Raw genomic sequence first — 16,205 nt, 5'->3', positions numbered from 1 at the left:
TAGCGGACTTAATTGCAAGGTGTTTATTGCTAAATTTGTTAATGAGTCAACATGCAAAAAAGATATATTTATCCCTGTTTCCTCTTAAAGTAGTAGTGAAAAATAACTTCAAAAAAACCTTTTTCATAAGCTGTTTGGTGATGCAGTTTTGCTGTTCACAAAAGCCCTTTTTCCCATCCACAAATAGCTACCTTTCACTTTGCCCCAAGGGAACTGAGCATAGCTCAAATGAAGCTTAAAAAAAAAAAAAAAAAAGAGATTTTTCCTGGTTGTAACTCAAAGCCTCTGCATATTCACACATGCACACAAAATGAAAAGGAAGATGCAGAAGCATTCCTCCAGTCTGCCCTCTGAAAAGTCCTGCCGACCTGTTTCACTCCCCAAAATGAAAACAGAACCCCATGAAAACAACTCAAAGGACAACAAGAAAACATTAGGAAAGCAACATCTGTTTTGCATTCTTGGCATCAAGTCTGTCCTTGCAACACAGGGTCTGACACAGATGTACAGGGTTATGACACCACTGAGTGCTGCTTGATTTAAAATGGTGTAACAGAGCAGAATCAGGGCACTGAGCTCTGTGCAGAGCTGTGGCGCTTGATCGCCTTTGCAGATGTGGGACTCAAACCCCACTGAAGTTTTAGGCATCTTTCCATTGATTGATGCGGACTGTGGAGCAAGTCATATTCCTCCTCCAACCATTTAGAATTTATTATTGACTGCACTTTCTCATCGTGTGTGTTTTGCTGTCTGTAAAATCGCATTGCCCTGGTGTGTTCCAGTCAGCTGCGGTGTGTGTAGCCACATTCAGAGAACCTTTCAAGTGATGTTACATAATTAACCTCTGCAGTTTTTAAGTAAAACAAAACAGTAGCACGGAGAGAGATTTAAAAGTACTCAGAAAGACAAAAAGAGCTCTGCGTTAATTGAAGAGAATCAATAATAATGTAAATTTGGGAAGGCAGAGCTGCCACGAGAACAGCTCTCTCACCATGACTGCCTGGGATGGCACAGAGGGAGCAAATCGTTCCCTGTTCTGTTGCCCATCCGTAGTGGCAGCAGTTATCTCACCTGAGCCCTGGCATGGCTTCAGGTCCCCGTGGAGCTGTGCCAGGTGGCGATGCCACCGTGCAGTGTTTTCACCTGCCACTAGATGTCTGTGTGGGCTCTGAAACGTTCTCGAGGGGGTGATGCCCCTGTAAACACGGCAGCCAAAACTGGAGCACCGGCTCTGGGGAAGCCTTTCAGGTTGTGTTTATAATTGTAACAGCATTAGTTTAATGAGGCCTGTGTTTAAAGCAATTTGTGCTGTCTAAAAGTAAATTCTAGCCTTTCTCGTTTGAGGCAGATTAGGAAAAGGTGTTTTCCTGGTCCAAATCTGTTGAAGGCAAACTGTTTCCTTTCCATTCACGTGAAGAATTGAAATGTGTCTTACTGTTGTGAAAGTTTTGGAGGTAGTTGCTGAGATGTAAAATAGGTTTATCTTATTTTTATTCCAAAATGATGAAATACCAAAATATAAAATACCTTTTCCATAAGTGAATTGGTAAGACAGATATGCATCAGCATATCTGGGTTCTTGGAGGAAGGTAGCACATCAGATGTTAAGTTCAGTATATTAAAGGAAAGCAAACAAACAAACAAACCAAAAACCTCTGGACCTGGACACAGAAATCTATTTCCCAATTCTGTTTCTCAGCAGCCCACTGGCTGACCAGGGCAGCTGCACCTGTGACCAGCTCTTCTGCAGAGATCTCCCGAGAAAAATGCAAAAGTAGTCAGCATATGTTTGACTTTCATTTATCTTTGTCACCCAGGAATAAGATACAGATAGTATCAGGAGCAATGAAAGGTACATTCTGAAATTATTTTCAAGTTTTTTTGTCTAGACAGAGAGGAGCAACCACTTGTATCTCTGTGGAACATACAGCCCCACTCCACACACTCACATCCTAGGCTGAAGGCCAGAGGGAAGTAGTAGGCTGTCTGTATTAAAAAAAAAAAGTTTAAAACCACCACCCACTCATCAGGTGACTGGAGACTGTGGTTGTAAAATATGCTGCAGGCAGAAGTTCTGAAAAATCCCAGAAAGTGTTGAAAACATCTCTAAACAAGGTATTTTTCTCCTGCACCTTTCTTGCTAAAGGTCCCAATTGCTGCCAAGAAAGCTAGTGAGAATGTTAGCTGCCAAATAAAAAATTTATGACAGTGTTTGGCAAAGGATTGTATCACTGCTTGTTTTATACATTTCCACAAGTCTCTTGAAGGGCTGTTGGACACCTACGGCTCACTGATCACTGTGCTTTATCTGTTCTTTATTATATTAAAAAAGCAAGTTCCACTAAAGTATAATTTAAACAATAGATACTTTTTTTTCCTTTTAATAGCCTCCTATAAGCACTTACTACAGTGAGAATATAATTTCTAAACAACATTCCATGTATTAAAATTGTTTTAAGAGCCCTTTACCTGAAAAAGTTACTTGTTATTTGAGTCACTTTCTTAGTAAAAATATGTGAATTTTTCAATTAAAAATGTATTGCTTTTGCAATTTTGCATGTTATATGTAGGAGTCTGGGCCAATAAACCGCCCGTTAAAACATAAAGAAGTCCATTCAGTCAAAGTTGTGTCTGCCATTTGTGTTTCAAAACCCAAGAAACAAATCTGTTGGTATTGTATTGCTCACCAATATCAATTAGGTTTTTGGCTCTATCATTAAATTAATGTTGGGGGAGAAAATTGTTGCAGTGGATTTAGGAGAAAAAAAATTATGTTTTTGAATACAGAGTTAGCACACTGACAATAATGATTAAGCTGGCTGATGCTGAAGCAACACCTTTAAAAATATTTTCCTCCACTGAAGAAACAAAATGGTCTGTCTCTGCCTTTTCAAACCTGTTATCAGATTAGGCTTCCAGCTGATAATTAGTGCTGTTTAACACAGATCTCGTTGCTCAGAAATCTCAAAGCCTGAGCGGTTTACTTTTTCTCATTATCATGTGCTGCTGGAGGTGGGAGCTCCGGAGCATGGAGCTGTACCTCCCTGCACCACTTTGTCAGGAGACAAAGAGCCCCCTCTTCTCTCTGGTGGCCAGGAGGCAGTGGGACACAGCCCTGGCCTGCTGCCCCCTTCCAAGGGGACAACCAGAGCTGTCCCCAAGCTGCCCCAGGGCCCCAGAGCTCTGCACCGTGCTTGTGCCTTCATGGCACAGCAAATACTCTTGAGCAGCCAAGAGCTCTACAGATGCTGTATGCCTTGTGTATGCTTGTGTATTTCATGGTGTTTGATATAAAGTACTCAAGACAGACCAGCATTAAGAGGATTATTTCAGACAGCATTAGGAGTTAATTTACAGAAGATTAGCTCTAAATCAGGCAGATATCATAAGCAAATTAGCATCAGTTGTAAGAGATTCAGAATCAAAATGTGTGGTGGTTTTAGCTTTTCCCTACATGTGCTTAGTGGAAGAGTAGTATCTTTATTAGTTTCCCACACTGAGGTGTTACATCTCAAATAGTGAAGAACAGGTACACTTTTTTTTCCTACTATTTATTATGATGCTGTTTATTGGCAATGAAACTGCTTAGCTCCAAATACCCTTCCTCTGCTGAATATTTTATATTTCATGCCATTTCTTTATTGAGTAATGTTTTGTTTGGCCCTAGAAATGATGTCTCCATGGTGTGTTACAGTATTTTAAATAGGTAATATGCAGCTTTACTTCAGAGTAATGTACTTAATCCTTTTTTTTTCTGTTAAAATGAGTCACATTCTAATGCCAACTCATAAAAATGAAGGAGTGTATAAAATGCTACATACCAGGGTGAACATTATAGCTACTTAAAAATAGCTTCCTTAATGTTTAAGCTTGTAAATTATAAATTTCTTTTATTTCTACAGCAGTAATGGTTAATTTGTATTAAAAAGCAGATTCTGTTCTTCAGTCAATTTTCCAGACATATTTTTCTGGCTGCAGACAGACAGGCTTGAGCACCTATCCCACCCCTTCTCAGTATCATATTTTTGGGAACACTTGCCCAATTAGTGGAGAAGATGATGAAACTGATTAGGCCAGGATATTAAATCCTGTGCCCTGAGTTGTCCTTGGGATTCTGAAAGTTTTGAAGTCTACAAATGGGATTCCCATCTTTGGAGAAATTTGTGTTCTTGCTGTCCAAGAGATTAAACTGCTTAGTCTTCAGTGTGCTCCCGAACATTTGGGGTTTTAACAGAGGAGGGAAGTCTGGGTGGTGTTTTTTACAATTTTTTTCCTCTCTTGATGGACCAAATTCCTCTTGACAAGGTTGGCCTGAGGTCACGAAGGGCTCCCTGCCTTCACTGAGCGAGGAATCTTTGTGCCTTCCAGGAGATCATGAAGACTTACACCCACTCTAAGCCAGCTGGGCTTGCAGGTCCCTCTGGTTGCAAGACCTGCAAGGGCTCTTGCACTGTGACTTTGTGCCCTCTGGTTTTACCGAATATTTGGAAGCTTGACGTGGTTGTTAAACCGAGGTGTCTGAGGTCATGACAAAGTAGAGGCTTCTCTGCTCCCCTAATAGAAATGCTGTAACATGCTGAAAAGAAAATACTTTCGTAGTGGCAAGTATCTCCTGACAACTAATTTGATAGTTCTCTATCAGGTAAACCATTTGTGAATACATCGATTCTTTTTATTTTTCACTGTTCTGTCTTCACTGTTCCCAGGTTTTCTCTGAACCGGTTGGGCAAAAATTGATTTTTATATGTTCCACTGGCCTTGTGGAAAATTAGCTTATGAACTGGTTTTTATAGGAAGACTCAAAGCACAGAAAAGGTTGCAAAAATAAGCCTATAGCAGTCAAAATTGTTGTCTGAAATGTCTTCAGACTGGAAGGCTGAATTTATTGCTCAAAACAAGTACTAGCATTGTGGAGGTGTGCAGTCCTGCTCATTATCACTGGAAAAGGGGGAACCAAAAAGCACAGTAAAAAATTAAATTTTAATAATGCTAGTGATATTTTCTAAATCCTTCTTGACAGAAAGATTCTCATTATTTTTATCTGTCTCAGAGTAGGCTCTTTTAATGCCATCTCACAAATGGCCTTAGCCATGATTGTTTTCCTTTCTTTTATAGCATTTGAAAAAAAATGAATATATACAAAAAAAATTCTATTCTATCATTCAAGAAGTGCCATGAAATGGTAACATTTTGGATAGCACATCTTCAGGAACAATTGCTGCAGATGCCTTCAGGTTTTTACAAAAGAGGTCAACATTGTTAAGACAATTGTAGGAAACTTGCCATACAAAAAGACGCCCAGTCAAATATGGTGTAATAAGAAGAAAATAATGCAAGAAGAGTGTGTGTGTCCAGTCTCCAGCTTTGTCACACCTAAAAGCTGTAGATTAGTCATTAATTAAATTGAAGCAGGGTGAAAGATGTTACTTCCTTTCATCTGTTTTAAGATATATCTTTTAGTGGCTTCTAATGATTATGGAAGTTGATAAGATGCAGACTTTTGACATTTTTGTTTTCTTTAAATTGTACAGAATGTAAATTTAGCTATATTTATCATAAAAGCCAATATGAGATCATGTACATTCTTGTCATTTTATAGCTTGCATACATTTCTTCTGCTGGAGAAATAATTGCTTTAGCTTTGAGTGCTGACGAGGGGGTTGGGGTTTTTTTTCCCTATTAACTGTTTGGGGACCAAGGTTTCATGCACCCGACGTGCTGAAGAATGCCACTGCACCGACAGCTGGGCTATCCACCCTCCCTCAGAGCTCTTGCTAAAGCTCTCGTAATGTTTGCTAAGGCCTATGGTTCTTAGTCATGCTCAGGTGACTAAATGTGTGATTTGTTCTTCTTGATACTTCAGTACCCTGAGAAAGGCTGGTTGGAGATTAGGACAACCTTGACTCCTTCCACTCGCAGTTGCCACTGCGCACATGATTGTCATTTAGACTCGCCAAAGGGATCTGGTGTTGCCTGTGCTTTGCATGAAATGAGTTAATCCCTCTCCCGTTTTGGTTGGTGAGTTTCCGTGGCTCCAGAAGCCCCACTGTGCCTTCCAGTGACGGTCACAACCTAATTGATTCCCTCTGTGGAAGGAGGGGACGTGGAGATGGGAGAAAGCTGAAGTTGTGTCAAAACTATGTAAAGAAAAGTTCCATGTCAGGGCCTCTCAGCAGCACAAGGATACTTTTCATCCTCCAGAAGTGCCTTCCCATGTGTTTAAAAAATAAGCAGTCAATAAAATCTGAGCCAGTAGAAGATTTTCAGCAGCCTTCCATTTTGCCTTTTTACCTTAGGCCCCACATCCATGAGGTCCTCAATCAGGCTTTCCCTGTTACCACTTTTTTGATTTCCAGCCATTCCTGTAGGTCTCTGTCCTTCCAAAGCCAGTCAGTCCCCTCTCACTCCCACAGACTCCAGTCATCACCTGGGTCCTGAGGCTCCCAGCTCCTTGAGAGGGCTCATGCAAGCCTTGATAACCCTGATGGCTACCAAATAACACTATACTCCAATGCTGCTCATTTGGAATCTATTGCAAGATTTCTCTTATGAATTAGATCTCTCCATAAGGATTTTAGCTATCACATATAGTGAAAATAATTATAAGTTGTAATCTTAATGGTAAGATTGTCAGAGGATGACATAGCAAGGTAAAAAAAAGTTTCTTGAGTCAAAGGAGGCCAATGTGTTTCAGGAGGCATTCAGCCAAGAGAGGGATATCTTTTCTATCTTTTACTCCTCCAGAAAAACTGTCAAAAGAAAAGTATATTTGCTTCTGGTCAAAATTTAATGTGCAAATATGGGATTTATTAAAAGGAGATGATGGATCAAGGTCTTTACTGGCTAATTATTGATTAGCATCTTCTGCTTCACTGGTGAGTTTCATCTCTGCAATATTTTTATTAATGGGAGATTACACACACTTTGTAATGTACTAACACCTTCCTATATGATTTTGCCTTCACAGCTAGCAAACTTTCTTGCTTGTGCCTCATGTTCAAGCTTCATTGCTATGCTGTGAGCACCTAACCTAACCAGCTGACCTAGCCAACCAGAGCTCCTGGGGTGCATATATGGCCAGGAGAAAGAGAGGGCAGTTCAGAGCAGGACTCAAGCTTATATATACAGGGTGCTCAGAGAGATTAGCTAGATATAATTTAGATGTTTAAAGTGGGATAGTGTGACTACTTCCCTGCACCTGTTATTACATGACTCATTCTTTCATTCAGGGCCCAGGTGGAAACACTGATGTGGTTTGAGTGTAATATTATAACTAGAGATTGGTATCCCTGTTATTACAAGAAGACAGCCCCAGTCCTTAAGACTGAACTTTAAAACCAGAGGACATAGCACTGCACAGTTCCTCAACCCTATCAGCAAAATCTCAGGCACCTTGTATGGCCTGGCTTTTTCAATAAACCCTGCTAGAAAATCAGCTACAAAAAGACCATCCTTTCTTATTCTCCAGCCCTCTGTTTTTGAGGCTTTCCTTTCATTATCTGCTCAGTTTTCAGCAATTTTTAATGGGTTTTCCCAAGGTCTTACAAAGAGGCACCTTTGGGAAGGAATCCAGAGAACACGGAAGAGGCTTCTGCTGGGAACAGTCTGCAGATTCGAGGTGGACCTCAGGCAGTGTGGCCTTTTTGTCCCCAGGAAGCCATGGGGAGTCCCATCCCCTCTCCACCAACCCCAAAGGCTTTTCACCTCTAAATACGCAACATCAATTATGATGTAATTAGGTCTTCTGGCTTGAGAACACAAAGACTTGGACTTATTTTAAGAGTTTGTGGTGGGGAAGAGGAAAAAAACCTTGAGTGTTTTCCAGATTCCTCACTTTTTCCAGGGTCAGCTAGAAAAGGGCCAAGGAATCATATGCAAGTTGTGCTGATATTTTTTTACTGATATTTCGGTTTGCTAATTTCAGTGGTTAATGATGAAAAATATCTCGAACCAGATACTTCCAGCCAGCTGTAATTCTGCTAGGCAGGGTTCTCTTACTCTTTTATTACACTAGGTTGCCATGTCTTTATGTTTTTGCCACAGCCTGTCTCATTCTTTTCAGTTGCTTTTATATAAGAAAAGCATTCCTAACCTGAAGATGGGAATGACTGAACAGCCCCCAGATACCCTGAACTTGGGATTTATCGTTATGTATCTAAGGCTTTGCTTTACCAATCATAACATTTTATTCCCCTGTGTGGGGCTTAGTGCTTCCATTTGAAAACTCATCGTACACAGGATGTCCTTATATATAGTAATAATTGTGTCTGTCCAGAAGGTATATGAGTATAGCTATGTTACTTTAAATTCACATTTCATTTTGCCTCATATGTTTTTGCCTATGTGACTAGATCCACACTTTATGTTTGTTTGAATCTGCTGATTTGCACATGAATATTGGACACTTAAAAATCACTTGCCACTGATTTGCATGCACCTATTTTCTTTCATGTTAGCAAAAACTGCCAATCAGAAATAAAAGGGCACAAAAAATGCAATAGCCAAGTATTCAAAGTGACCATTTAAAAAGTATACAGAGAGAACAAGCCTTTCTGTCCAGTAAACTGATAGGAATCACTTCTAGTTAAATCATAAATACATATTACAGTGAAACACTGTTGGTCAGTGCTCCATCATCAATCAGTCTGTGTTCTTGAGGACACTATTTTTCAAGATGCCTCCTTTAAGAATAAAGCCCTGTGTTGTAATGAATGTGTGCTAACTGATCCCCCAAGCCATTTGTTCGGGGTTTTTTTATTTGTATCAGTGTCAGAGTTGAGCTTCTGTAAGAAATTTTTTGCAGTATTTTATTTGTAGTCTTCGAGTTAAGGACACGAATCTCTTTATGCACCCAGAGTCTGCACTGGTTCGTTTATATCCCACATTTTGTTAACGTTACCGTGATTGCTAATTTTCATGACAATTGTTATTGTACCATCAGTGCCTAATGGCAAGGCATCATTATTCAATGCTGGTCAATCAGGCACTAAGACATGTGCAAGACATCAGGCTGAACCCATATAGATGTCATGCACTCCCCTGCTAATGAATGCAGTTTTATAAAAAGGTTTAAACACGGTTGGCATCCTTAATGTAAGGTTTGCAAAAGCTTATTTGAGAACTGCTTTGTGTTTATACGGAGCAGATCTAAACACGGCACAAACAGAGTCAGACCCATTGTGTGTATGTGTGTGTGAAGCTACGGACAGGAGCGAATCCTTTGGGGGTTTGAAATGTGGAAAGGCAGCACAATTTCTGCCATGGCAGGAGTGAGGGGATTTGCCAGGAACATCAGTGTTTGGTAGCGGATGTGGGATTCGTTCTGCAGAGCAGTGGTTGCCCTCTGCATCAAGGAGGTGATCCTCAAAAGTGGATGATGTCAGGAATTTGGCGCTGGCTGGAGGGACCCTCCAGCTCAGCAGTGGTCAGAGATTAGGCACTGTGACCAGAAGCCAGGATAAAGGGCCAAGCATCTGGAAAGGTGGAGCAGAAGGAAACTCGAGAGGAGAGGGATGTGCTTTCTGCGTTGTTAGTCCAGAGTGCTCTTCAGTGCGTCAGTTAACATTACCCTTGCATCTGCTTTAGTTACGGTTTCTGTGTGGTTTTGCACCCAAATATTTTGGGCTGCTGTCCATAATAAACTAGATGGAACTTCGTTTAAAAGCACAGATTTTTCGTCTCTTCTAACTCAAAGTAGAATGAGCCCTTGTGCTCCTAGAGCCTCGAGTATGAAAGGAACAGTAGATATTGGCTGTTAACGAGCTCCCACGCAGGGCTCCAGCAGAACTTGGTGTGAATTCAGTGCCTAAGCTGCATCAGCTAAATGGTTAATTCATCTCATATCAACAGCACTGTGATTCATAATGTAAACTTGAGGAATCCTTGATGTTTCAGTCACACATTCCTCTTAATTTGGCCATGCATTCTTTTAAAGCTACAGTGTGCTAACTTAATAAAATGCAGCATGCAAATGCACAAGTTTTTGCCTTCAGGCATTTTAGCCATGGATGTTTCAATGGGTGTCTTCTTTCAAGTATATATTCTTTCCTAAATTATTTACCCTGTAAACATGCTTTGCATTTTCAAAGAAAAATCTGGGCTTCCTCATTCACCAGATTTTGTTGAATTTAAGGTGTAATGGAGATAAAAGACTATCATCTGCTTCTTGCGAGCATGTTAGCCTTTGGGATTTTTTTTGTAGTGAGTGTTAGGCCCCATTTTCTTCTCTTTTGGTATTATTGCTCCCTCCCCCCACTTAAATTCCTTGATGCTTTGCCTAGAGCAATACCCACTGGCAGTGTCTGGCTGTGACAGTACTATAGGCTTCCCTACAGATGGGTCCTGCCAATGCCAACCATTGTTCTACAACTGTGAGCTGGCTTGACTGTCTTGGATCACTCAAAACCCCCTTTCCTCCTCATTTTTTCTCCACTCTGAAGGGTCGTCCTTGCCTGTTGACTTTGAGATCTGAAATGCGCTGACACCCAGAACTTGTGTTCTCTGTCTTCAGCAGCAGCTCCCAGACTCGGATTTCAACAGGCACCACTAAGTCCTCCTCGGGACTGTCCTGCTGCTGCCAAGCAGCTCTGTCATTCTCCTCCCAGCCCCATCCTTTGGGCAGTATGCAGTTAGTTTAATTTTACTTCCTCACTTGAAAGGAAAACAGTAAAACTCAGTGTTATTCTTTTTTTAAAGATATAAAATTAATCTTTAACTGTGGACTTGAATATTAAAAGTATATAATGCTTCAGCGTAGGAATCTGTTGATAACATCCATCCTATTTCATGATTAATTTGTTCCTTTTAATATGATATTCTTTTGCTGCACTGTGCAGACTAATTCAGATTCCTAGAAATTGAACTTTGATATGTATTTCCTAGATTCACACCATAAGTGAATCTTCAATTAGCAGATACAGGTGGTAGCATGCCTCACTCAGTGTTTTCTTGAAAAGGATTTTAGAGACATGGACACTGATTAAATAATCTTGCAATCAGGTGTGTACTGACAGGGCATTAAAAATAAAGCATTTGGGGGATTTGATGCTTCTTTTTCATTTTTCTTTAGTTTTAAATCTCAGATGATGCAATGATTTTTCCAGTGGGCCAGAGATAGGAGGAGCTGATTTAAACACTCAGTATGTTATGTATGTCTTTGCCTAACTATGTGTTAGATTAAGCGAGTTTCACTCACAGTTAATCCTTTGTAAATTAGCATTATGGATGCCTTGGGGCCCACATCCCACAAATAAAATGGTTGTCAAGCCAGCTGCACTGTGTATTACTTAAGGCTGAATGTTTTAAGAGTTTTCATGCTTTTAATCTATTTCACTGCTGAGTTTCAATTTTGCTGAGTGTCTTTTCAGGAGTGATGAGGGCGAGTGAGTAAATATATATTCTGGTTTTCATGCATTTGCCTGGGCAAATCGTTTGTTATCAGGTGTTTGGCAGAGAATGTCACACCCCGCCACAAAAGAAAAGCTTGTAAGTTCAGGTGTTAAATTGAAGTGCAAACCAACAAGAACCAAAAGCCCTTAATTAGCTTTATTTTGTTAGCCTGCTACACTTTTTTTTTTTTTTTTTTTAGGGAAAAAAAGAGTGAGAAACATCCCTCCCTCCTCCTCATCCTTTTGGCAGAGTAAATATTGCCTGTTAAGTTTGAATTAGCTGTCATCGCGAAAGAATTAATGCTGTGGTTGAGCCTTTCTAGTGAGGAAGGGAAAAATAAACGAGACAGATCTTAGTTCAGCTTTAAGTGATAAATGAGGACAAAGCAGCCCATTCATCTCCTGCTAGGAAAGTGGACACAAACACTAAAGCAGTTTTGCGGAAGACGTGTCAGCAAATGTGATCATTTTGTAACCTGTCAGGAGGATAGAGAGCTAGTCCTTTTAGAGTGTCACAGGGGAGGGTGTCTGTCTGATGTGACAGTTTTCATCCATCCATTTACTGCTTTTCCTTTAGGTGGGGGGTAAGCAAGGAGAGAGCTGGAGTTGGTTAAAACTGCATTTTTCTTTACACTTTCCAATATAATTTATATGTATATCCACCCGCATCCAAATGAAAAACATTTACCAAGGAAAACTCCCCTCTGCTCTCTGGAGTTTCTTCTCTCTTTCACTGTGTGAAATATGCTCATTTTAACACATTACGCTCCCTGTCTTCAAGTTGTACTTGGTTTGATGTTTCTCAAAATACAGTTTTACCTCTTTTTACCATTGTTTTGTTCTTGAAGGCTTTGTTTTGTTTTGCAGAAGCATGAGGAAAAAAAGTATAACTTGGGCTGCTTTTGTTGCATTTGGTTGCTTTCTGGTTGATTTTTTTGCTATACCTCTAGAATTCTGATTAAAAGCTTCATGTACAAATATATTTTGCAAAAGTTCTATTTATGGAGAGCCTATGAAAATATTCTTCCTTCTCTGTGAACACTGAATTCTTACAATCCAAAATCCTCCCATAAAATGCTTCAAATTCTACTGTTTCTTGATTTAGCAATTTTAATTGACCTATTAATTTTAGGAAAAATCTAAGTGATTTGAAATCTAAGTGATGTGATGACTGATTTTAGAAGCAGGGATTTCTCCCAAAAAATGATTGAAAAATATTAGGACTTTCTACTTCTGGCATCTTTTTATTTTCACTAATCTCCATTTTTTTTTATACTACACAGAAATGTAACATTTGCCTATTACCATAAGTAAAGGTATGCTACAGAGACAGGAGATGCTTTTACAACATAAGCTTCACAGTTTGACACTTGCTTCTTTATATCATCCTTTTCTTCAAAACTATCTTTTGTACTTTTCCCTTGGTATTTTAGTACAAGTGAGTATCTCATTGACATGTGTTTCCTTGAAATCTTGTTCCTTAATAGTAAAATCCCTTGAAAATTAATAAATTGTTTCTTTTCAGATTAAAAATGCCGTGAAGATTTCAGAATGGTTTTAAAAAATATAATGATATTTACTGTTACAGACCACCCTGCTTGGGTTGCATTGACTGAAGACTATTTTTTTCATTTGTTCTTAGAAGGTTAATAAATTGAAACATAATTTATTTAATTTCTTCTAATATGTGTATAAATGTATGCATAATTCAGAAAAGTACTTTTTTAATACAAAAGTTGGATTGAATAGCTACATAAAGAAATTATTGGGAGCACTGGAAATTGCGAGAAGTAAAAAATAATCAAGAAAAACAGAATGGTGGAGGGAATACTGAGTTTGTGGGCATATGTCTTTTCTTCAATTTATCTGTCACCTCATTCTATAATTTTTAATATGTATTTTGCTATTTTGATTTATTTTGTTTTATTCACTGCGATTTTTGTCTCTTCTGCTTTTTTCCAGGATCATCCAAAACCGGATTTTGATCGTTGTTCTGGCAGTCGTCATCATCTTCACCACCATGATGGCTATTTTTTTTTCTGTCAGGGGACGCTGATATCTTTGTTCTTCACTAAACAGCAACAAACTGCTTGTTCTGAGTAATTAAGACAAAGTGGTCACATGAATCATTCTCTTGCACTGACAGAGTCTCCCTCTCTTTTCCACTCTTCAACTCAGGTGCAAGTGGTGTAAAATATTTTGTATTATTGATGGCATAGTTGATGGCATGTGGGGCTATTTTTTTCTTACATATTTGTCTTTATCTGAGTGTTTGCAGGATCTTAATATTTGTTGGAGTGAGGGCTTGTTCTGATACAAAAAGACTTAATGTGTGTCGAATTCAACCACAGACAATTAGCCTGTAAGTTGCCAGAGTTTAGCGAGGGAAGAGGGGTCTTTGCACTTTTCTTGTGCTGTGCAGGGTGTATGAATATCAAGCAGTATCTGACCTTCTGTGATATAGAATATAAGTAAAGCAGAGACCAAATGATGTAGAAAGTGAACCTGTCTCCTGTGACTAACTCCCGATCATGCGTTACTGTAATAGATGTAACCTGGTTAAGAACAGTAGCTAGTTTTAAAGAGAGCAACCTTAGGATGATGTTTAATATCTGATGTGAATCCAAAACTCAATTTAACAAATTTTTGGTTTAAATTAGGCTTTCTTTTCTGCTTATTCAAAGCAATTCCACTTTCATCAATATCATGAAAATGCATCACTTAACCTAAAAAGTAGTTGTGGCTACAGCCTGTCTGTTGAATCTCTTTTAAATCTTCCATTGTTGATATATGTACTGATAAGCATTACACACTAGGCCCTTAATGAAGATGTATAAAGATACTTATCTATTTGTTGCTGATTGAGAAGAGATCCTAAGTAATAGTTCAGCAACAAATGCGTGATTTTAGTGCATTAAACAAAAATCTAGATTTTTAATATTGGCCTGACTGTGTTGAGACTGCATGTTGGAATATTATGAGTATATTAAATTCTGATGTGATATTCCCCTTTTTAAACAGAAACTGTAAAAATGTTTAATTTATACATGCTTTTAGCTGATATAATATATCATAGTTTCATCTACCTGTGTGAAAATGAGCTGTTTCTCTTTTCCTATTGGCTGTGCCTCTCCTGTAGACATGTTGAGGTCATTTGGCTTATAATTAAGCTTACAACCCCAACAATGGTCTATCACTGGTGATGTGATAAAGTTGATATTTTCATAATAACTTTAAAATTCATTATTTGCACCCCCTTACAATTATTGCAAATTGAGAGGAATTTTAAGCCCTTGAACTTAAGCCATAAAATGTTCCTGAAAGATGTTCAAAGAAACAAAGAGCTGGTGAGTTTTAAATTCCCCCCCACATTAGATAGGAGCTGAGCACTGAATTTTCATGTGTGCCTTAGTACTTTTGGGATTCTGTCATCCCTGTGCGCTCTGCTGACTTGCTGTGCTGTCCCTGGGAGCTGATTTGGGGAGCTGATTTTGGCCCTTAATGTGCCACTGTTTTCTCTACATGAGAACAAATAACTCAGTTAAAAGGATGTGGTACTGGTGCCACAGCTAAGACATAGTAAGATGGTGATAAATGTAGAATAAAAGGATCCACAGGAAAAATGTTACTCATTTAAATGAATGGAAGCATGTAGGGTCAGCTCTGCTGTCTGAGTGTTACATGCAGCTCACAACACAGTTTAGAAGTGGTTCATGTGCTGGGTTTCTCTACCAGCTCATGTCAATGGCTGTAGGATGGTGCTGGGACAAAAATTCCTGGGTAATCCAGACCCAGGTTTCAGGAGGTGTTGCTGCATGCAGCACAGTCATGTTCAGCTCCTCATCTTGATGGCCCTGCACTGTCACAAGGTCATGGGACCCCTTGGCTGCCTCCTGGGGCATCCTCTCCTTTCATCCTTGCCAGGTGTGTGGCATTTAGCACGTGGATCTCAGACACAGAAAGATTTGGGTGTTCAGCTTCCAGCCTTCAGTCACAACACGCACTCAAAACTGAGCACTTTGGGTTGTGTAAGCAGAGCTCTGGCCATTAGCTTCGAGTGATGGCACAGAGCTGAGTTCAGACAAATTCAGATGAAGCCTGGCAGCATTAGCAGATATTTATCCTCTACTCTGCAAATTAGGAGATGCATATTTTGTAAAGCAGAAAACTGTCAAGAAGGAAATCTTAAGCTCCGTCTGTTGCCTAGACATTCTCCACATTGCCTCAATAATTTAACTATCATGGGAATTGATTCATGGCTACTGATCTTAACAGTGACCTATGACTAGGTTTTGCCCTCTATCTAGCCACCTGCTGGAATCAGCAAAAAGCTGAAAGGAAGCTAGTTTTCCTTATCCCTGTATAAATCTAGGGCATAGTGTCACATCAGATACATCCACTCAGATAGGAATGAGGGAGAGAGAGAGACTGCCACGCAAAGCCTTCATCTTCACTTTTGATGAGCCCGCCATCGCTATATTTCTCATGCTAACCTGTTAATAACTCTTCTATGCCTGCTTTGCATCCTCATGTACTCCCCACATGTAAAATAGTGCTCAAGTGGACATTACACTCTTCAGAACACATTATTACTCCTCGCTCACCCCTGCTCGTCTGGCTTGGGAAGTGTGAGGGTGAGATTCACCAGATCCACACATTTTGGTGGGGATTGAGTGACTTTGACTGAGCACACAGCCCCAGCCACCCACAGGTAGGGTGCCACCCCCGGGTCCAGGCTTCCCCTGGACTAGTTTGGTCGCATTTACAGCACATCTGTGAATGAATCCAAGTGCTTACAAATGTAAACCTCAAAGAGCA

General features: G+C 39.7%; 1 protein-coding gene across 4 annotated transcripts in view; it reads left to right on the top strand.

Annotated features, from left to right (window-relative positions):
- Nucleotides 1-14,472, top strand: part of VTI1A (vesicle transport through interaction with t-SNAREs 1A) — a 255,037-nt gene extending 240,565 nt beyond the window's left edge. For all 4 annotated transcript variants that reach the window (XM_085064849.1, XM_085064852.1, XM_085064848.1 and 1 more), the window contains one exon: nt 13,350-14,472. In XM_085064849.1, coding sequence (XP_084920975.1) covers nt 13,350-13,443 — 94 coding nt within the window. In that variant the 3' untranslated portion in view covers nt 13,444-14,472. The remainder of the gene's footprint in view (nt 1-13,349) is intronic.
- The last annotated feature ends 1,733 nt before the right edge of the window (nt 14,473-16,205 follow it).

Source organism: Lichenostomus cassidix, chromosome 6 (assembly GCF_008360975.1).
Source record: "Lichenostomus cassidix isolate B80296 chromosome 6, HeHo_3.0, whole genome shotgun sequence".
Taxonomy (NCBI): Eukaryota; Metazoa; Chordata; class Aves; order Passeriformes; family Meliphagidae; genus Lichenostomus; species Lichenostomus cassidix.
This window is presented reverse-complemented; position numbering and strand designations above follow the sequence as displayed.